The sequence below is a fragment of the Lytechinus variegatus genome, chromosome 11 (assembly GCF_018143015.1).
Source record: "Lytechinus variegatus isolate NC3 chromosome 11, Lvar_3.0, whole genome shotgun sequence".
Lineage (NCBI taxonomy): Eukaryota > Metazoa > Echinodermata > Echinoidea > Temnopleuroida > Toxopneustidae > Lytechinus > Lytechinus variegatus.
Genome location: NC_054750.1, coordinates 9,185,373 through 9,209,029, shown reverse-complemented (window position 1 = coordinate 9,209,029; position 23,657 = coordinate 9,185,373). Strand labels below are relative to the sequence as shown.

General features: G+C 35.1%; 1 protein-coding gene across 1 annotated transcript in view; it reads right to left on the bottom strand.

Moving 5' to 3' along the window:
* The window catches only part of LOC121424198, a 71,150-nt gene that overhangs the window by 31,939 nt on the left and 15,554 nt on the right, over positions 1-23,657 (bottom strand). Inside the window, exons 2-9 of the mRNA XM_041619808.1 lie at positions 21,093-21,250; positions 20,077-20,189; positions 11,243-11,373; positions 8,040-8,176; positions 7,146-7,261; positions 5,001-5,152; positions 3,576-3,724; positions 1,976-2,094 (exon numbers count right to left, since the gene is read on the bottom strand). Of these exons, the coding sequence (XP_041475742.1) occupies positions 1,976-2,094; positions 3,576-3,724; positions 5,001-5,152; positions 7,146-7,261; positions 8,040-8,176; positions 11,243-11,373; positions 20,077-20,189; positions 21,093-21,250 (1,075 nt within the window). The remainder of the gene's footprint in view (positions 1-1,975; positions 2,095-3,575; positions 3,725-5,000; positions 5,153-7,145; positions 7,262-8,039; positions 8,177-11,242; positions 11,374-20,076; positions 20,190-21,092; positions 21,251-23,657) is intronic.

Below are 23,657 nucleotides of genomic sequence, written 5' to 3'. Positions count from 1 at the left end.
GGTCGGTATGCAAATTGACAGACAGATGACGTCACACACTCACTATTTCTTTTGTATTTTATTATATGAAATATTCTAATTTTCTCCTCCTCTTCAAGTGAAACAAAGTTTTATTTCTCCCTGAACATGTGGAATTATTATTTTAACATTTTATGGTTAAATTAAGTTGATCCTTATTGTCAAATCTGTAAAAATTGAAATATTGTATCATTCAAACAATAAAAAAACAAAAGAAATAGTGAGTGATGGACATCATCATTTGCAAATCGCTGAGTTGTGCATTGAACTGTTTTGTGAAAAATGAGCGAAACTTAAAAATGTCATTACTTTCTTATTTCACATCCGATTTCAATGAAATTTGCATCGTTATTTTTGTTTGATTTTTCTCTATCGATTCAAATCAACAATTTTGTGGGGTGGACTTGACCTTTAAAAACTGTAAAAATATGATCATATTATATTGAGCTCACTGAACCTCAATATTTTCATGAGAGGTATCTGATGGGGTCACATGATTAAATGTTTAATATTAATTACATCCAACCGCATACAACACAAGCACCATACATCTGAGCTACTGATCACCAAACGACCATTATGACTTTGTAAAAGTGAAATTTTTGCATTTGATATGGGCTCACTCTTTCATGACTAAAACATCTCATTTCTACATAGATAGGTAATGAGGACATCAATGCTCTCTCCTGCAAAGTATTATTGACCAAAACTTATCGTTCAAGTCAAGGTATTTGGATATACAAGTCGGGGTGACTTTCGTTTTGTGTACATCTTCCTTTTGGTATATTTTCTTGTTCAAAGGTTTACTGAATGCCGAACTTAATATACAATAATACTACCATGACATACATCGGTAAAGTGTGTATAACCAGGCAAATAAATGAAGTGATTAGCCTATACTCTATAGAAATGCAAAGATATTTTTCTTTTTCTTTGAATTTTCCGGGAATGAATAAGAAATTGATTAATTGATTTATTAAAATTGTTTTATTCACCACTGGTGGGAAGGAACACCCATCAACAAAAGTTGTTTGTTGTCGGGGTCCTTTTATGTCATGTGTCAAAAATATCATATACATAAACATTTCATTCTTTTTCATTTTGAACCTCCATCCATATGTTTAAAAGTCCTGGAAAAGAATGTTTTTATTTAATAACAATATACACAAATTGCGAGGGAAACAAACTGATTGATGTCATACTATACTCATCACTATAATAATCATGATCAAACTTTTCATTTTTCATCATTATTATTATAATTGTTCTACCCTAAATTATTTGGGGGGATGATAATACAGGCCATCCCCCCACTTGAAATTGTTTGTTTGGGGATTTATCCCCCACCCACCCCCCGGTGATCGACACCCATGAATATACTTTACTTCTTCCTCGCCCTACATTTCTCTTTTATTCTCCCTCTCTTTTCTCCTTTTCTTCCGTTTTTTTGTTGACCAACAGATGGGGGGGGGGGGGCCGGGAACTTGTTCTTGACATACATTGTAGACATTACTTCAAAATTGTAGTATTATTATAATGAATTTACCCCCCTATAGTATCCACAATATTCCGCTTCATGCAGTGCTAGTAAAGCGAAAAAAAACGTCTTTAATCCCATTATAGACTGGCAAAGTAGGCCTTAAATAGATATTTTGGGGATGGGAATGCGGAGACTAAGAACCTGCAGAGCGAGTAAGCGAAGTGACCGAACTTGTCACGAAGGCACTTTGCATCGTCAATGGTGAAAACAAAGAAATTGGTATACTAATATGTCGACTTCTTCCAGCCAATTCCGTTTTCTAGAAGGGGTTCGGCTTATGCATCAACTACGAGTAGGCCTTCAGCAATGGAGACCCTGTATTAAGTTAATATTGGGTATTATGACCCTCGCATGTTCGTCTGTCAGCGGCTAATAAGTTGACCTATTGTTTTGATAAGTATAACCTTCGTATCTTACCCTGTTTTTCGTAACAATGTCCCGTCACTCCATCGGAAATCGCCTTCCTTGCTCAGATCATCAAGGCCAAACCAAAAACTTTTGACTCCACGGTTTCCGAATTCATCTACCATTAGTAACTGTTTCATAATGAAATATTTAATCAGCAAGCACACGATGTAAATTCATGATTTTACAAATACTCTTCAGAAGTGCTATTTTGACAATAAAGTTGCTTTTAAAAATCATCATATTTGACCTCTGAATTTTAAAAATGAACCACCCACACACACAAACTGGGAACGATTTTTTAAGATGGGGTACTGATTTGGAAAAAAAATGTTTTTTTTACTCCCAAATTAAGGTGATATTGCTCAGTAAATTATGACCAGCAAAAAAAAACTAGAAATTTGAGGTGTCCAAAGGACACAGATGCCCCCGCTTAACGCGATCATATAAATCCATTTGATATGACTGAACCTAACATCGTGCACACACCAATAAATTAATAACATCATGCACACACCTACACACACCAATAAATTTGTTAATCTGTTAATTATTCCCTAAGTTACTATTCACAAACAACTTATAATGAGCTGTGACCTTTGACCTGTGGACTTAGAACTTAGCCTGTATTTTGCTGTCATCTACCTACACACACACAAGAATTCTTTGAAATCTGTTGATTATTCCCCAAGTTACTATGCAGAAACCAACTTGCATATCTGTAATGAGCTGTATATAACCTTTGACCTGTGGGGTCTGATTTTAAGTCTTTATTTTGGTGCCATCTACCCAGACACCAAACATTTTTAATATCTGTTGAATATTTTTTTAGTTATCATTCGGTAACCAACTCGCATATATAATGAACTGTGAGCTTTGACCCTTGACCTGTGGACTTCGATTTCAAACTTACCCTGTATTTTGGTGTCATCTACTCAGAAACCAAACACATTTAAAATCTGTTGAATATTAGCTGTTATGCGGAAACCAACTTGCATCTTTAATGAGCTGTGACCTTTGACCTGCGGACTCTTAATTCGAGCTTAGCCGGTATGGTGTCACCTACCTACACACCATTTTTTTTTAAATCTGTAAAATATTTTTCGAGTTATTGCGCGGAAACCAAGTGGGGGACGGTCAGGGACAACGCTTAATGCCCCCCCTTACTTCGTCCGGGGGGGGGGGGGGGGGGGATCAGAAAGGAACAGAAAGGTCCTCGCTCGCAAAATGAAGGATATTTTTTTTTTTTAGCATACCTGATTTCAAGAGGGTGCTGCCTATGATATACCTTGCTTTCCAGGGCCGTGGGAGAAGATGGGGAAGATAATATGGAGCTTTTGGTTAAGTAAAACCATGAACAAAGGTCTCTGGTGTAACTTGCGCTCTGTGCATGTGCGACAAATGCTTTCATCCTCGTTTAATAAGGGTCTCTTCGATTCTTGCATAATACTATTTTCTTCTTCTGCTTCTAAATATTATCACCATCAATTAATGTTTTCATTATCATAATTGTCATTATTACTATTTTTACTCTATCACTATTCATAAGTATCGTTATTATCACTGTACTGATCTACAGAAAAGGAAAACATGGAATTGAATTTGATCTTACGTAAATATGTCGTGTTTTCAACTGCGCCAGCTGTCCACCTATTTGTTGACAATATTCGCTTGCGTTGAAATAGTTAGTTGAAAATGAAGAAAAGTAATACTGAACGCTTGGTAGTGATGGAAGAACTATCCATTCACCAATAATTGGGACTGTAAAAGAATAGTGAACATGGTGAAGATATAACACAAACAATGATGGAAATAATTACAATCAGGAGTGCAGCGTTGTGTGGCCTGACTGGCCCAGTATGTTAGTGTCCGGACTTTGAATCAGAGGGTCGTGGGTTCGAATCCCAGCCATGGCGTAATTTCCTTCGGCAAGAAGGCTATCCATATTGTGCTGCATTCGACCCAGGTGAGGTGAATGGGTACCCGGTAAGATTTATTCATTGAACGCTTTAGCGCCTATATTAATAGTACGGCGGCTCAGCTACAGCCGGTTTTTAATAATGACACAAAATATCAAACATGTCAAAGCACGGTTGAGTATATGCACATAGTATTTACGCTATATAAATGGACATATTATTAGATCTATTATCATGACCTTTTAGCGACAGTTATACAATTCAATGTAATATAATAATCGATTTTGGAACTCTTTTCTTTCCTTTGTCGTTTGTTGTTAAAATGTATCCTAGCTTTCTTCATCTCCCTTTTAGATATGAAAACCAGACTGTTATTCCTTCGATGAGAAGCAAGTGAATTTCGCACCCAAAATTAATGTCTAAACACTCCATAAGGCAGTGGCGTAACAAGCCCCCCCTCCTCCCCCCAAAAGAAAAAAATAGGGAGCCAGATATAGCGTATTGGGCAAGATGTCGACATTTTTATTATAACATTCAAATTTTGTGATAGATTTTGACATGAAGTTCAGAAAATAATATAATTGAACCTTCTTTCTTTTCTTTCCGTTTCTGTTTTATTTTTATTCATCCTGATTTATTTATTTATTTATTTATTTTTTTTTTTTTTGGGGGGGGAGAAGAGCCCCCTAAGCTCCCAATCTGTACGACATCGCGCCAGAAGGCAATGAATATTACTAAACCTAAATTGGTATTTTCCAATGTTAATAGATAACGCATATTGATTTCTATTTCAGCTCGGAAGAATTTCTTAATCAAAATATTTTAGGAAAATATATTTTAGGAAAAAATGTTATTCGTTTAACTCACACTAAGGAAACATGATTATTGCTTGTGCTTACATGATAGAATTTTCTTCATGTAAATTGGCTTGGAAGAGGCAAAAAAAAGTTAAACCCAATTCATCGTCCGAGTCACACCAAATGTTTGGAATAATTCATTAATAACTTTTCAAACTACATATTAACATCTTGTACGAGTAACATATTTAAAAATCACCAGGATTCGACAGAGCTGCACCCCTGTTGACAACATGTTTTGAAAAACAATTCCATTAATACCTTGTGGCCTTTCGCAGATGTAAGGCAGCCTATGTGTACAATTCACGCTTGCCCATCGACCATGATTGTCACCATCGTTACCATCAGAGCTCAGACATCCACATGACCGTCCTGTAGAATTAGATGGCTCCCCGAAAACCCACATAGGGTTGCTGGAGCGTTTAATGTAGAAAATGACATAATTTATTTGGTCATTTACAATTAATCAAAATTGATAAATCGAAAAAGGCTGACAAATCTAATCACTTTTGGCGAGTCCCTCATACAGTAATAACCTTTGAAAGTATGAAATAAACTTAATGTCCTGTAAAATCCCTTTTTACCGGTGAATAATTTAAAGGAGAATGAAACAATTGGAACAAGATAGCTTGTGTGAAAACAAAAAAATCAAAGAAACAGATCAACAAAAGTTTGAGAAAAATCAGACAAATAATTAGAAAGTTATGAGCATTTGAATATTGGGATCACTAATGTTATGGAGATAGCAAATTGGCAATGCGACAAAGATGTGTGATGTCACTTGTGAACAACTCTCCCCATTACTTTAGTATATATTTCACTTGAATTGCCTCTTTTATCACATCTATCCATAGATCATGTGTTCTTTCTACATGAGGGCATTTAATACATATTTTTTTTTTAGAATACATCATGGATAGAGAGTTTGTATCATCATAAGAAAAAGCAAAAAGAGACATTTTGAGGGTATTTTATAGTCCACCAAAGGGAAAGTTGTTCATCAGTGACATCACACATCCTTGTCGCATTGCCAATGGGAGGATCTCCATAGCATTAGTGATTGCAATATTCAAATGCTCATAACTTTCTCATTATTTGTCCGATTTTCTCAAACTTTCTTTATTCTTATTCTTTGATTTTTCTGTTTCTACACAAGCCTATTTGTTCCAAAGGTTTCATTCCCCTTTAAGGTCAAGTCCACCCCAGAAAAAAAATGTGGATTTGAATTAATAGGAAAATTAAACAAACCTAACGCTGAAAACTTCATCAAAATCTGACGTAGAATAAGAAAGTTATGCCATTTCAAAATTTCGGTTATTTTTCACAAAATTGTTATATGCACAAATGAGTGATATGCAAATGACAGAGTCGATGATGTCCTTCACTCACTATTTCTTTTTTATTATTATTTGAGTTAAACAATAGTTCATATTTTACAAATTTGACAATGATGACCAACTTGACTAACCATAAAATGTTAAAGTAATGGTAATTCCATAATCATGTTCAGGAAGGAATAAAACTTTTTTTTATATATGACAATGAGGAGAGTTATAGAATACAAAGGAAAAGTGAGTGAGTAATGTTGGTCTTCTCATTTGCATACCGACCAGAATGTGCATCACTGTTTTGTGAAAATAAACGACACTCAAAAATCTAACAACTTTATTTTTTATTTGATTTTGATAAAATTCTCAGTTTATGCTTCTTAGATTTTTTTATTTTTACTAAAATATACTTTATGTTGGGGTAGTCTTGTCCTTTAAACTCGCATTTGATGTCCCCTTTCATTTTTTTCATGATGAAAGCGGGTATACAGAGTAAGGTCGATCCTGTCTGGGAGCAATTACAACATGAGTGCGTGAGGGCGCGTGTGTGGGTGTGTGTGCGTGTACGTGGGGGTGTGTGCGGGATGTTGGTATAATAATAAAAAAAAAAATAAAAAAATAATGTGTGTGGGAGAGAGTACGTGGGTGCATCTGCATGCATCATTGTAAATTCTACCAGTAGAGGTACCCTGGTAGGGGGGTGTTGCATCAGTATTGAACAAATGTAATCTTTTATTCCTGCATTCACTGGTTTCCATTATATGTTCATTGAGCATTCGAATATCTCTTTGACTTGCATCCAGAAGTTTGAGAGTCTTGTAAATCAATTAAGGTCCCATGAAATACAGCAAAGATGTTGATTTATTCGTTAGCATAGCAGTTACAAATTACGATTCCATCAAAATTTTACCTGAAAAACATCCCACATCAGGTTCAAAGGGATTTATATATTGAAAATTGAGCCAAAGTTTTGCTTCAAATTTTGAAGAATCAGACGCAGCTGATGACGACGCTGCCACCATGATCAAAACCTCATAAAAATCTAATATAGCGAACAGAAGGTGAAAGAAATGCTTACGTCATTTGAGTACCATCTTCCCAGTTAAACGGACCATTATCTGAACTTTGATTCAAACCAAACCAGTAACAATGAGGAGATGAAAGGGCAGGTGATAAAATAGATGTTAGAAATGCCTGTGATAAGATACATTAAAACATAATTAAACATAATGTATACATTTTACATGCCCTGATTTATCTGTTGCATCTATCAGTGTATTTTTGAAGGACCTTTGTTTGTATTTGTGGATTTATGTTTAGGGGTAGGGTGCGTATAAAAAAGTTTACACTTAGAAATAATGCTGTAAAATTGTGTTTCGAGATAATGACCGTCCGCGAAGTATGGACACACTGCCATACTAAACGTTAGAATCACAGTCAATCACTAGTTTGAATTCAAAGCCTAACATTACGTCTAGTCAGCTCAGCTAGGTAGTCAGAGACTGTAGTTTTATTCAGAAAGTAGACTCACAACATTCAACATGGCAAAGTTGATTCAAGTATTTTTTTTTAACAGGAACAAATAACAAAAAAAAAAAACTTTTGTATTATGCTACTTTTTTCCAATGTCACACCTTCATTATCCCATTCAAACTAGAATTTGAAAGAAAAAAATCACTCTGACTTGTGCTCTCGATATAGTAAGCTCTATTTGATCTTGATAATTGTTGATGTACAGATGCATGGTATGGCTATACCTCATACATTGTAGGCAGCATTTCATTGAGTCTAAGCATACCTTCATTAATCTCGATCTTTTCAAATAATAACTGTGAGTCACCTGCATTATAATGGTTATAGATTCCCATCCCCCGGATCGACAAACATGTGTAAGGTAATCTTAAATGAAACAAACTTTGTCCTCTATATACAGATGAAATTAATAATATGTATCGGGTTGATTTGTATTTACGTTCAATTCTGTTGATTTGATAATCGCCAATCTTCCACCGCTCCTCATACAATCATTCTTGGCTGCAGCAAAGGATTTTCTAGCACCCAGAAAACGATAGAAGGAATGTCCATAATGGTTCCAAGAACATCGAGCGTCTGTAAAATAAAAAAAGCTTTATATTTTAAACTGAAAAACCATTCTGCACATCGGCAGATAGGTCCAAGAATCTTCTGTATACATTTTGGTTTTTTAAACATTGATTGATGAGTAGGGATTTCATAGGAGCGATATACCAGCCTAAGATAGGAATGTATTAATTCCAGTCCAATGCTTGTAAATACTATCATAATTTACATAAAGTATAACTAATAATTCATACTGATGCGCAGCAAAATATGCAAAATTATGTCACCCACATTGTACAATATAAACACTTCCACCTTTGCATGAATATTCTGATCTAGCAGGTCTGTAGGTATAGCGGTTACCTGATGACAGAAATACAGAAAGAACATTTTACCACATTTGCAATCTACATGTGGTCGCATTCTTGAAATGTACTGGATATAAAAAAACGTTTGAATAACTCTTTGATATTCAACTGAGGATTAGCTTTGAATGCCTAGAAATATAAGTTCCTTATAATTATTTTCTCATCCATGTTAGCGGCCTCGGAACGAGTTTGAAAGGGTTGGGGGGCTCAACATTAATAAATAACAATTAGCATTATGTCATTCCTGCACTACAAACGTTTAAATTAAAACTTTAACAAAACTTTGTGAAAACAGGTAATATGCACGTTATTATAAATATTGATTATGTGGGCTGATAATGTCACATCCCCACTTCCCTGTTTCTTATGTTATTACATGAAATTCTAATTATTTCATATTTTCATACATGTATTTATCATGTTTATGATATGTCTCTTAAAGTTGCAGTAATAAATATCCAACGAATTAAATAAGTTGTCAATCCATTTTTGATCTGTTTTGTTCTTGGAGGACAAAAGTTAAATAAACATACTTTCATGTACATGGTGTTATAAAATACGATAAAGAAGTGGGAATGTGACATCACCACTTTACCCATTGTATATTCATGAATACATGTATAGAACTGTTTTTACCAAAATAATGGAAATAATAAAAATGTAATTACTTTGTTATTCCTTTAGTCAGATTTTGACTAAATGTTTACTGTACGCGTAGCTTGTCTGATTTTTCTTTATCTGCTCAAATCTATTCGATACCCTGATAATGATAGTATGCATTTGGTATTGTTTTTAAGGTGATGTGATTTTTTTGCTCTCTCCTAAAGCCTGCAACTATTTTGTACTGGATTGTATTTTTTTCCAAATATAATTATGAATTTAAAAAAATACACAAATCGTTTCGATTTTATTATTAGTAATTTACACGTGCCTTCTTGCAACGTAACCTGTACTCATGCCCAAGAAGCGTCAAGGTTCTATGGTATAAATCAGAAAACTTTTATTCCTGATGCCATTATACTGTGAAATATTCTCCCTTCCATTACCATGATTACAGTTTACAGCACTTCAGTAGCCAGCTTCAAGGCTGAGGTGCAGAAAATCCAATTGCGCTAGACTGCACTGATTCTTTTTAACCGCACGTAGAATAGATCTTCAAGCACTGTAGGCTACATACTCCTGCACAATATTCTACAAGTACGCCCGGGGGCACTTCCAGAGACGAGTGGATACCACGCGCGACCATGGGCATGATGGGGTCTCGAAAAGCACCCTAAACCCGTATTTTCCATATTCTGAAAATGCTCCCCTTAAGAAGTATTGGCGTCTCAAGCCCTACCCTTAACAAGTATTGGAAACAAAACGATTGGGGAAGGCGGGGTAAGTTGTGACACTTTTTGCGTTTTGCATGTTAGAATTGATATGATTAGTAATATTGTAGAAATAAGTGATTCTTGGGAAATGTTTTTCACCTATATATATATATATATATATATATATATATATATATATATATATATATATATATATATATGTTACACTCACAGCCAAAAGGGAGTCTGGGTGACTCCCAAATGGGAGTCACCTCAACTCCCCTGGAGAGTCGTCGTGACTCCATCATGTCCATGGGGAATACTTGCCAAGTATCGTTTTGTTTCCAATACCTGTTAAGGGTAGGGTTTCAGACGCCAATACTTGTTAAGGGGTGCATTTTCAGAATATGGAAAATACGTGTTTAGGGTGCTTTTCGAGACCCCATGGTATCCACTCGTCAATGGAAGTGGCCCCCGGGGCCTTCCCCTACTCTTGGCAAGTATTCCCTGAATTGAACCCCAAACAAGTACAGCGATATTTTATTGTTATGTCACGGGTCCGTCGGTCGTCGGTTTTACCTTTACACACCATTCGGTTTTGTACGGCCTCACCTTCCACAACTCGTGCAAATTGGACTCTAAACACGTAGTTGGGGCAAAAATGTCATCCAGTATAAAACATTTTAATTTTGTTTTATCATCCCCGAAAATTTGACCCTAAACAAGTAGCTTTCCTAGCGAAAATAGATATCCTTTTTTCATTATTTGTGTGTTTTTGACACCCTTATCACGTTACGTACGTAACGTGCCCTATCTTGAAAAAGACATCCTTTTTACGTGTTTTTTGGTCGCGCATGGTACCCACTCGTCAATGTAAGTGCATCCCCCCCGGCAAGTACGATGATACACTAACCTGCATGGTGGACTGTACTTTAACGGATGATGATGAATATACTCATACACGTGTATTTCGGTAGTATTCAATGGCAGGACCAATTCGGAGATCAATATAAATTAAAGGAACACCGCAGTCTACCTAGAAGCCGACAATGCACACATCCCAACTGATACACTTTTTTGTTTTGAATAATGTTTTTATTCTGATTTCATGAACAAAAAGTTTCAAAACATTTCAATTTAACATTTCAAATCATATAATACTTTACACTTCATATTTTCACTTTTTTTTCACTAACTTAATAAAATCATGAGTCATATATCTTAAAATACATACACACACCCTCAACCTTACACACACACACACTTTCCCACACTCACACCCCCCTACACGAATCAAACCTATCTGACACCGACACTAAATAAAATTTCTGTCGGGTATAGTAAAAGTTTAATTTCATGAATGGATTAAATCTTTAATTTCTTATATTTCTCAACAGAAGTTAAAAATCGTTAACCTTTAGGGCGTTGGCAGATATGTCGACGCGGCTTTGTACAGGTGGACTCCTCCCATTGTCCACCATATCGAGCTCTTAGCAGAATACATTCCCCTGCAGGCCTTTGTGACACTGGACGTAGGTTCGAATACCTTTATGAGAAAGACATATGGTTGATTTACTTGATTAATACCTATCACAGAACATTGATTCTCGTCAGGCAAAGGAAAGGAAAGATCGAGGGACAAAAGGAGAAAGAGAAACAAAACTATGATCATGATAAGTCCATTGGTGTATACTTCTTGACACACATAGGATTACAACAGACGTTGTTTGAAATTAATCTGGATGTTATCTATATCGTGTGTTGACCATCATGTTGATGTTGGTGCAATGACTCAACCCCTAACCATGAACTTGACCGTGCATTGTTCGTGAAGACAGATTTATCGATTTCCTCCCCCTTTTTTACAATGAAGATTTGGTGGAGGATGTAGGCCTACTGATTATTTTTCAACTTGTGAAGAAGGTATACAGTGGCGGATCCAGAGGGGGGCGCCCCGGGCGCGCGCCCCCCTATTTTCGCCGGATTTTTTTTTTTTTTTGATGTTTATATTTACTGGATTGGTACAATGTAGTCAATTTCAAGGGCTAGATCTAGTCAAAACTATATTTTAACTTACGCTCATGGCCTTTGTGTTCGCACAAATGCACCTCTGTCATACTGTATTGCAATATGTAAATTCCTGAATTCCAGGGCGCGCAAGTCGATTGGTTGGAAAGTTGCACCACTTGTAATCGGGAGTTGCAGTGCAGTGACCAGTGTGAAGATGTTGGATTGGATATCCTTTTTTCCCGAAATTTTGTGTTTTTTGTAACATGCGTTTGTCCGTCTTTATGGCAAATACATGTAAATTGTAAGTAACAGATCGCGAGAGAAAGTGTCAACGATGCGAATGCTAATGTCTATCCCCGAGATTATTCTTCACTCAAAGATGAAGCCCTATATCGGGCGCCACGTGCGCAGCATTATCATTCTGCCTTGGTCATGTACGTTTTCACTGAAATGTATAGGTCAGACATATTTGTATTTAATGTAAACTAACTTTTACACTTTCTGGTAGATTCAGAGGCATATTATCCAGGGCGCCCCAACTAAGTTTCGCCGAAGCAATCATTCCAACGAATTATCAAGGATCAAAAATATTGTAATGATGATGAAGTAGTTAAGTATGCAGTATCTTAACACAATATAATTATGACAAAATGGGAGGATACGGTATTAAATCTAAAGCGGGACATTCTCATAACATTCCTCCAATCGCGCTTACGTGATAATGCATTGTACGGCAAAACTTCCTTGAATTAATCATGCATGTCATAGAAATACATTTGGGTGTGATATTCGCTATTAAATTATTTACTGAAGTATTTCACTTACGAAAAACGTATATAATATTTTGTGGCTATGCCCACAGAACCTCGAGACTTGCACAGGCAGCAAACGGGATCTATATAGTGCAGAGGCGGTATTCTGAAAGCTCAATTAGCGGTCAATTAGCGCTCAATTAGCATTTTGGTATTCTGAAAAGTCACTTAAGTGCCCCTTTCTTATTTGGCAGGGTTGCGTTGCGCGCACTTGCAATTCTACGCGTTATGACCGCGCGAAGACTTAATTGAGTAGTTACGAGACTTTTGGTATTCTGAAAAGTCTCATAGCGCTCAATTAGCGGACTTTCCAGTGGGGAAAGATAATGGTGATAAGAGGTCCATTAAGTCTCACCATATTTTGCTAAATGTTGCTTTCATTTCGTATAAATATCATCAAATCGGTTTGATACTAGGAGGAAGGAAGAGAATAAAGGAGAGAGCTAAAAAGGGAATATAACAAAGGGGGAAAAGGTGGTGTATAGAAACAAGTAAAATAAGGAATAGGGCCTAGGGACTATATTTGGTAATACATAAATTAGAAAAGGGGGAAAAGGGAGACAGAAATATTTGTGTACTTATAGGGAAAACATGACTATTACTTTTTCTATATTTTCTTTTATTATTAGCATCATAAACTGTTTTATTTTTGCACACTTTTTTGACAATAATGAAATTGCCAAATCACGGCAGATGCAGCAATGTGCAGGAGTGAATTAAACCTTGTTTCTGACAATGAAAAAATAAGCATAGACCGGCCCCTTTAGTATTTAAACGAATATAGAATAAAATACAAAAGAAAAAAATGATGAAGTGATACCATCGTTTTCTCCACCTATAAAAACCTATGTCATAACGTTTGTAGGATGGGGGGTCGGGTGTCCGGACACTTTATCTTTTTGAAGCCTTCTTTTTTGTCTGTGGATTACACTAAAAATATGAATCCATTACTTGTAATCAATTTCTATTTTGTTCTTTATAATATTTTCTAACATTTTGTACTAAAAATTGATGAAAGTTCGCTAGTAAATTTTTCCAAATGACATTCTAAAATTGATCGTCCGGACACACAACCCGTCCGGATACACAACAACTGGGTATACATCTAATTTCAATAAAATGTCGGCTTTTTTTTAAATTATGCTTGTTTGATTTTCAAAATATGTTTATTCAAATTTTGTTGGAGAAGATTTCTCATATAAATGAAAAGTATGTAGTTTTTAGAATAAGTAGGAATTAGGTTAAAGAAGACCCCCCTATCATGGCCCCGAGACAGAGGCAAATAAAATATTGTAAAAAAAAAGAAAAAGAAAGAAGCTACAAATGGATTCAATGGATAGGGGGTTGTGAAAATCAGAACGCGTTCGAAAAAAAAGAGAAAAGCACGAAGGTATGGTTGGAACTACCCCTTATCGACCACCTAATCTTCTAAGCATTGTATCTGCGAAAATATTCATCAATTTTACCCAGTTTTCATCTCATTTGTGCAGAAAATTGAGCAGATCAGATTCCCATGTTTCTCACGGCGACTCCGATTCAATCAGCGTATATATCGACGAACAACGAATGCGACGATTTTACATTTGCTCATTTGCACCCATCTTTTGAAACCGACCACCCGCGATACACTAAGTTTACGGCCTATTCTTGTCGCTGTGGCGAAGTATTTTGACTCTTCCAAATCAGTTCTGTGATGTCAACATGCTAAATGATCGTCTCACTACTTCCATTGCGAGCTCCGGCACATGATTCGACGATTGACGACGGATACTTGTTCTAAAGCCGTTTCCTATCGGATTTCTTGGTTTTTCAGCGGGGTTTGGGTCTGGTCAATACAATTTTGATTAATTCTACTAAATATTTACTTTTTGTTGCTTCTTTTTTTTCTCGTAAAATCGATTCTTACCGTTTCTATGGACAATGCGCCTACTTTTCTGCGCGTATCGTTTGTAATACGCAATAATTTTAACGCGAGCAAGGTGGTCGGTTTCAAAAGAGGTGGTCGATACGTAGTAGTCTCACCATACAATAAATGAGAGACAGAGGGAAAATACAACAGATAATTTCAACAGCATAACGAACCTCTAATCTCCGATGCAAATATGCTTAAGCATTATTTTTCAGCAAAAATTCTTTGTATCAAGATCGTGGTGCAGTGCAGTGCAACTGCAGCAGCCGGGCGCTGCGCTGCAAGGCAGCAAAGTGAAGAGCGGGGTGAAGAGACACTGCGCGCTAGGAGAAAAATTTACGTTGTAAGAGCGCATTTGATTGGTTAATTCGGCTCAGTAGGGGAGTGGCCTACAGGGACTTAATTGAGCGCTAATAGAGTTTTCAGAATACGAATTTGGAGGTACATTAGCGCTCCATTAAATGGGTAACTTAAAAGGATATTTAAGTGGAAACTTACGAGACTTTTCAGAATACCCCCCCAGAGCTTTAAAAGTATATCCCTTATATAATATAGTGTGAGTAATTAAATTCCACTATTTCGTCTGTTCTTCGTTTGTCTTGCATAAATAAACTTTCCATATTTTCATCTTAAAAAAATAAAAGTCATGATTGAGCTCAAACTTGGCAGGAATAGCTTTGCCCAACAGAAGGCAATCAATACAGTTTACAACATTTACTTTGTTGGTTGGAAAGCTAGTATACATTGATTCAACATGTAGAAAAAACATCAAATTGGAAGCCTATATGAATTCATGGTCTAAACAAGAAATGAAAAGCTTACAAAATGCCTTCTGAACTCTGTATACCGAAGACGAGCCTCGGTTTATTTTACATTTTCTGCCACTGATAGTTATAACTTATACAATTATGGACTGGATATCAAAGCTCCTTACATGTATTTTCTAGCATTTTATCATTGACCTTATTTAATTATTTGTGGTATAGTTTTAACAAGTGCTTCGTAAAAATTGATTATCTTATGTTAAAATAAATACAAATGCAATTTCATCCTGGCTGGTCATAAGTTAAGATGGCAACGCAATGAGAGACTTTGAACGTAAACAATAAAAATGATGAGAATCCCCTTAAGAAGCATTATTTTACTTTGAGGTTGGGCAGAATGACTGGATTATTGAAGATGATTTGAAAATAATACGAGGGAAAAGGTTGATTACCAGAAGATGATGTCGTTTTTTTCTGTAGTTTGTAACAATTTACTGTGCATTTTGTGGGAAAAAGAACCAAATTTTATGCATGTTGCCATACGACTAAACAATTCTCGTTTGAAACACACAATGTAAATACACAAATGACAATAAACAGAATGGATTATTCGGAACTTATCGATTACAAGTCTCAGTTTCGTATCATTTAAATTTGACGTTTCAATCACACGATGGAAGCAAGTGAAGAGCCTTTGCCAAATGTATGTTTTGAATGACCGCTTATACGGTGTGTGACTGGAAACCAGCTCCTAAATGAGTCAGTATGTGTCTTTTATTCATGAAGTTACAGTGATTTAAGTGTGCATTTTTCTTCTAAAGGTGCTCTCAAAATACGACTTTTGGACATGATTTTTTGAAAAAGTCCTTGCTGTGGGAGGGGGTATCCCCCCTCCCACACCCTCCCCCCCTCGGTCGCTTCGCTCCCTCGCCGCTGGCGCCCCCCCCTATTTCAAAATCCTGGATCCGCCCTGGGTATATCTCTCCCTTGAAGTGATTTTGAAAGAGAATATTTCCAAAACAGAAAGGGCATCAGGGCATAAATTCATGTGGCTGTGCAAAAAAATGCATACGAAACACAAAAAGAGGGAGTTCGCGTGAACGAAAATATTGGAATGAAAAGAAAGAAAATGCCATCAACTGTGTTATTTTATGATGCTGGTCTGTATGCAAACAAGGAGAACAACGGCCGTCATCGACCCACTCACTTTTTTCGCTTGTATTTCTTTAAACGGAAAGTGCAGTATTAATTTAGTGTCAAGCAAATTTGGATTCCAACTTAACTTGTGGAATGTAATTGCTGTAATCTCTTGGGATTTGGGATTTCTGGGGTCTGCAAAAATGGAAATATCATGAATATTGTTTCGTTCATTATTAACATCTTTCAACGGGATAAAACATTGATCAGCTTTCAGGCTATTTCATATAATTGTCCTGCATAAAGACGGAAATACGCAAGTTAAAAAAGTGAAATTACACAAGAGTAATAAATACAACTAACCGGCCAATGAAAATGAATGCCAAAAAATTAGAAAATCAGAAAAAAATAAAATAAAAAACGCTAAGATTTAGCTTAATATAGAGTGAGATATAGATAAGATGTGAACAGAAAAATAATTATACATAGATGTGAAATCAATTTTACGAATTATAAATCAGCAATATATATAGATAGGCCTAGATAATAATAATTGATTGTGATAGAAAAGAACTATTTTTAAAGATATCTCTCATTTGTGTATTGCTTTGTTTTCAGATTCAAGCTTGTTTGTTATTTCTCCTTTCTTCGGAAGGACTCGACCTTAACCCTAAAAAGATTGGGGGGGGGGCTGATTCAGCCCCCCCTCGACATTTTTTCGCGACATTTTTTACTTTCAAGTCTCGCGCAACTTTTGAGACCAAAATTGTAAAAATTAGCATTTCAGGGGCATTATTTTATTAATTAGAGCAAACTTATGATTTTACGCATAAATTAGCATAATTAATGAGACATGAGATATTTTGCAGAATTTGATGTTATAGTTTTGTAGATAATGCCATGGGTTACGCATGTGCCAATTTTCGTCACGATCTCGCGATCGACGGCCGAGATCATAAGAGGGGGGGGGGGGGGTGAATCAGTCCCCCCAGTTTCTTAGGCGTCGAAATAGCCCTATTTAGGGTTAAAGTCAAGCCCACCCCGGAAAAATGTTGATGTGAATAAATAGAGAAAAATCAAAGTAGCAAAATGATGAAAATTTTATCAAAATCGAATGTAAAATAAGGAACTTGGGACATTTTAAAGTTTCGCTTATTTGTCACATAACAGTGTAATGCGCAAGTCATTGACATGCAAATGAGACAGTCGATGATGTCCCCCACTCATTATTTCTTTTCTTTTCTATTGATTGAATTATACAATATTTCATTTTTGTCTCACCTGCATCTATTGGCGCCGCTTTTCCGCACAGTGGGCCGGGGTCAAACAAAAGTGCGCCAAAAGTCATTTTGGGCAATTTCATATTTATAATTTTTGTCATGCCCAGCTGAAAAACAACACTTTGAAGAGTGCGTCAGCAAAATATTTCATTCCGGAATTCGCATAGAGGTTGTTAATTTCCTACCTCAAATCGTAAAATGTGACATTTTGCGAAATGTCGCGTGTATGACAACCTAGTTGAAAAACATGCCATTTCACAGGAGGTTTTTCATGTAGGAATCTGAAATGCCTCCCACATAATCCTGATATATTCTTTTTTCGTGTGAAAGTGTTCAAAGTAGATAAAAGACACCTTTCAGGAGGTTTATAGGATGATTATTCCTGGAAAAAGGCTGAAAATCTATGCTTTTTGCATTTACATTAGAAACGTTTAGATTTCCAAAAAATTTCCGTCTAAATTTTTCTGATGTCTAAGCTTTAAGTCGATACCAAATTTAGCTGACCGTTTTTGCCCGTTTTCATGTTAGACCCGATTTTACTTGACACAACACCCCCAAAACCTGTTTAAAAAAACTGTCATTTTTATACCGTGCAATCATCGTAGCGCACCGTATATGGGTGTACATTGCCGTTCGCTTTTGAACGACGAGGACGATTCCCCTTCCATTCCATGAAAATGACATGAATTCCGGGCATATGTAAACAAAATAAAGGTTGCTAACGCAAATAAGGGCTATACCCACAACTCTTCCAGAAATAAAATTTACTTGTAGAATAATTTCAGCCAAAAACAATCCTCATATAGTGATACATTCGTGGTGTTGTATACTCTGCGTTTTACACAAGTCAAGACAGTTTGATAGAGCAGGGTTGATGTTTTCAGATTTTAGAAAAGTTTCTAAAAGCAGTTTTTATAAATCTTCTTAATGATAATTTTGATGCCATCAAATATTTTCGGCATCTCATACACACTTTTTAGGCATGTGAGAAGCATGAACCAACATTCACTCTGGGCAATCTTTAAGTAGCACATAACCTAAAGTTTATACTACCCATTTTTAAGCGTAATTTGTCTTTTCACAGCCAGGTTTTAAGTAGCCAATCAAAATTTGGTATCAAGGTCGGCTTTAAATTATGTTCAGTCGATTCTATGGGAACCTATATGTTTACAAGCTTTGCTTTTTAATAGGTTCCTCATATTTCACGTAATTGTATTTTCTTGTTAAATACTACAACAATGTATTTTTTGTCATCATGTATTCATAATTGTGTTCAAGATGTATGTTTTTGTGGAATGTGAAACAATAAATCAAATCAATCAAAATTCTACGCCAAAAGTTACCCTTAATCAGCATCGTAAAGTAAAAATCTAACACGAAATACAATTTTGGCGCACTTTCAACTCATTCTGGCCCACTGTGCGGCGTCAACACCAAATCTTCACCAAAGTTTTTGAAATGGCAGCATAACTTAGAAAATATATGGACCTAGTTCATGAAACTTGGATATAAGTTTAATCAAGTATCACTGAACATCCTGCATGAGTTTAACGTCACATGACCAAGGTCAAAGGTCATTTAGGGTCAATGAACTTTGGCCGAATCGGGGGTATCTGTTGAATTACCATCATTACTTTGAAAGTTTATGGATCTGATTCATGAAACTTGGACATAATAGTAATCAAGTATCACTGAACATCCTATGCAAGTTTCAGGCCACATAATAAAGGTCAAAGGTCATGTAAGGTCAATGAACTTTGGCCATGTTGGTTTTTTTTGTTGAATTATTTTTTTGAGAATTATCATATCTCTATAAGTGCATTGGTCTAGTTCATAAAACGTGGACATAAGAGTAACCAAGTATCACTGAACATCTTGTTTGAGTTTATGCAGTTTTCAACTCAGCACTACTGCTATATTGAATCGCGTGATGCAGGTGAGACAGCCAGACGCATTCCACTTGTTTTACAGATTTGACAATAAGGACCAACTTGACTGAACCATATAGTATCATACAATTGTATTTCCACATGTTCATAGAGGAATTAGATATTGTCTCACTTGACAATGAGAAGAAAATTTGATTATTTCATATTTTTATATTCCATAAAATAAAATACAAAAGAAATAGTGAGTGGATGACGTCATTAGTTTCTTTAAAGATTGCATACCGATCTTCATGGGCAAATAACTGTTTTGTGCAATTAAAATTAAAATTTAGAATGTCATAACTTTATTTTACATCGGATTTTGATGAAATGTTCAGTGTTATGCTTGTTGGATTTTTCTCTTTTTATTCAAATCCACCTTTTTGGGGGGTGGACTTAAGATACTTACCCTGACATTGTAGTTCTGTTTATCCATGTGTATATACCGTCCCCATCAAGGTCATTCAGGCCAATCCAGTAATTGTAATAACCAGATTTCAATGTAAATGTGTTCAGAAATGCCTTTGTAAACAAATAATTGTATATGAAATCGAGATTATTTGTACAACAAGTATAGTAAATTTGTATGTCGCATTACATTCCTTCCTGTTTTTTGTTTTCTCTTTTTTTCTCACCGACATTATGATGAGAGAAATCATGATACCTGAGCATCTGATATAACCTTTGATTTCAAATAATTGCATTTACTTTTCTTCTTATTAATATATTATGTCATTATTTTATATCATATTACATTATTTTACATTACTTCATTAAAATAGAGTGAAAAAAACATTGACCGTTTTTGGGTTAGTCAAGGAAAGAAGGCAAAATTAATCAGGGAGAGAAGAAGAAAAAATCTTCTTTGTTTTCTAAATGAAACCAGGAAACACGAAAAGAAAATAAATCGCTCTTTTGCGGTCGATAATGGGACAAAACAAAACTGATATTTGATTCTTCTGCGAAGTTTGCAGAATTGAAATATTTTTTTAGCTAGTTATTATGGAAAGAAGTAAGCGGAAAAAGATGGAAAGGGGCGGGATAAAATAGAACGAAGTATTAAGGAAGGCATTATTTTATTGTAGATGAAAGGACGGTATAAAAGGGTGTTTTATCTCCATGATCTCTACCGTACAGAATGGAAATCATCTTCTCATTCTTTGCTGGTAAGTTAGGGAAAAGAAGTAGGATAAGAATTGAGACGGCTTTGTTCCAAAAAGTGTACAAAGTTTCTTTTATACAAGCTGCTCTAATGCCTCATAAAATAAAATAAAAAAAAAACATATGATATGGATTTTATTTTGATGAATATATATAAAACGGATAACGAATTCCAAAGTATGTAGTTTTTTTACTCTAAAGAGAATTATGACAATTTTTGTACTAAAACACGTAGAAACAAGCTGCTAAAAATATAACACTTACGTTCTGTTCATTAGAAGTAATGAAGGCCAGGTACCCGCCTAGTGATCGACAATAATTCATAGCATCACGGTATGTCCTAAAATCAGGATCATCCACGAAAATATACTGATTCTTCTCAAACTCCAACCACCCTGATGTATTACATATCTGACCAATCCCTGTATTGAGGTAATTCAGTAAATAAAATTATTAAATAAGTCGTCACTAACTTCGTCATCGAATAAACCCTTGGTAGAAAGTTGCCAGGAATTATAATTTTCATTTTTCCGTACAGATAAGCCCCCCCCCCCCCTTCCTTAAACCTTAATGAATGAATAAATAAATAAACAAATAAATACATGAATACATAAATACATAAGAAAAAAATAATTTAATAATTAAGTAAATAAATACATAGATTAAAAAATTGAATTTATACAAATAAACATAAATATGAGCAAATAGATACTTAAAATGAAATTGCAATGAAGGCGGATAAAATAATGTAATGAAAAGGTGTAAATAATAATTGGATTTTGCGTAGATATAGGTCTTCAGACACAATACATTCGACCTCTACAATACAACAATACAACACCTAAAACAAAATAAAAAGAAATAGTACAAATTAATTACCAATAAAAAAAAACACTGAAAGAAACTAAAACTACAGAAAATAACATAACAGTATGACAAACAAAACCCCTAAAACAAAATTAAAAGAAATAGTACAAAATAATTACCAATTAGAAAAAAATCACTGAAAGAAAAACAACGGAGAATAACATAACAGTATGACAAAACCAAAAGTCGAAAGTATATTTCATATATATGAAATTTTACAATGTAGTGCAAAACGAAACTATAACAGGAGTGAAAATGAACTTGGTCAACACGTAAACAAGTGCCTGGTAAATATAGGGGAAATGATAAAGAAGGTTTCATTGAAGGAATCAGCATTCATTGAAGGAACCAATCAAGAAGTGCCAGTGGAATTAACACTATTTTTATGATGGAAGTTGACATTCAAACAAGACTTGCTATCATATCAACTTTTTATGAAATGGGGCCATAGGCCCCGTCTTACAAAGAATGCTGGCACTTCCAAGTAAAACTGGTTAATCGAATAGAACAATACAGTATAATGTTATAGTATCCCTAAATTAGACCCCAAAGTAGCCAATCTGGAATAAAATTATTGGAAATGGTTTTTTGACTGATTTGAGTAGGTATGGGTGTCAACATTTACCAAAAAAAGTTAGGAGGAATGCGGGTTGGGGAAAGTGCTTTTTTTCAAGGTCAAAGGTCAATGACCTTTTCATATATACTGTATAATGGTATCTCTGAGATGGAAAGGTGCAGGTTGGTGATAATGGTGTCAAAATGCACAAATTCTTACCAGAATATAAAATAAAATAAAATTAAGTACCTAGAATGCACATTCACCGATAAAATTCAAGGTCAAAGCCTTTCAAAGGTCAATGACCTTTTTTTACATTATATACCATACTGCATAATGGTATCTCTGAGATGATAAGGTACAGGCTGGCGATCATGGTGTCAAAATGTACAGATTCTTACAAGAAGATAAAATAGAATGAATTCAAGTACTTAGAATTGACATTCACCAATGAAATTTAAGGTCAAAGGTTTTAAAAGGTCAATGACCTTTTTACATTATATTTACCATACTGTATAATGGTATCTATGAGATGAAAAGGCACAGGTTGGTGATCATGGTGTCAAAATGCACAGATTCTGACCATAAGATCAAAGGAAATAAAATAAATACCTAGAATGCACATTGACCCATAAAATTTAAGGCCAAAGGTCAATGACCTTTTATACATTATATACCATATTATATAATGGTATCTCTAAGATAAAACGGCAAAGGTTGGTGTTTTTGGTGTCAAAATACACAGATTCTTACAGGAAGATTAAATAAAATTAAGCATCAAGAATTTACATTCACCTTTAAAATTCAAGGACAAAGGTCAATGTCCTTTTTAACATAAGATAATGGTATCTCTGAGATAAAACATCACAGGTTCGTAATCTTGGTGCCAAAATGCAAAGATTTGTACCAGTAGATTAAACAACACCAAAATCAGTATACAGAATATTGTTTCACCCTTAAATTCCAAGTTCAGATGAAATATTATATATACATATATATATATATATATGTGTGTGTGTATAATCTGTATGACATACAAAATTACAAAACATTTATCCTATGTGTTCATATTTGTGATAATGTAAATAAAGATTGCTAATTTGTAAAGTAAACATGGAGGTTTCATAATTTCAGTCTGAAGTAAGGTCATGGAGAATGTATTTAGGGGTCAGAGGTCAATGAACTCTTTCCAAAATATCGGTGGAAATTAAGTTTAAAAAAGGGGATAACCAAATAACAATTCTTCATATACTGCGATGCATTTCCAAAAGCAAAAAAAATGAAATGGATTATACAATTTGAAATTTGATGCATCATAATATCTAAATTAAGGTTGTCGTGTCTTTTTCTCTCCAGCGATAGTACATTCATCTCATTAGCTTAATCTTCTGAAAATGGATAGGATA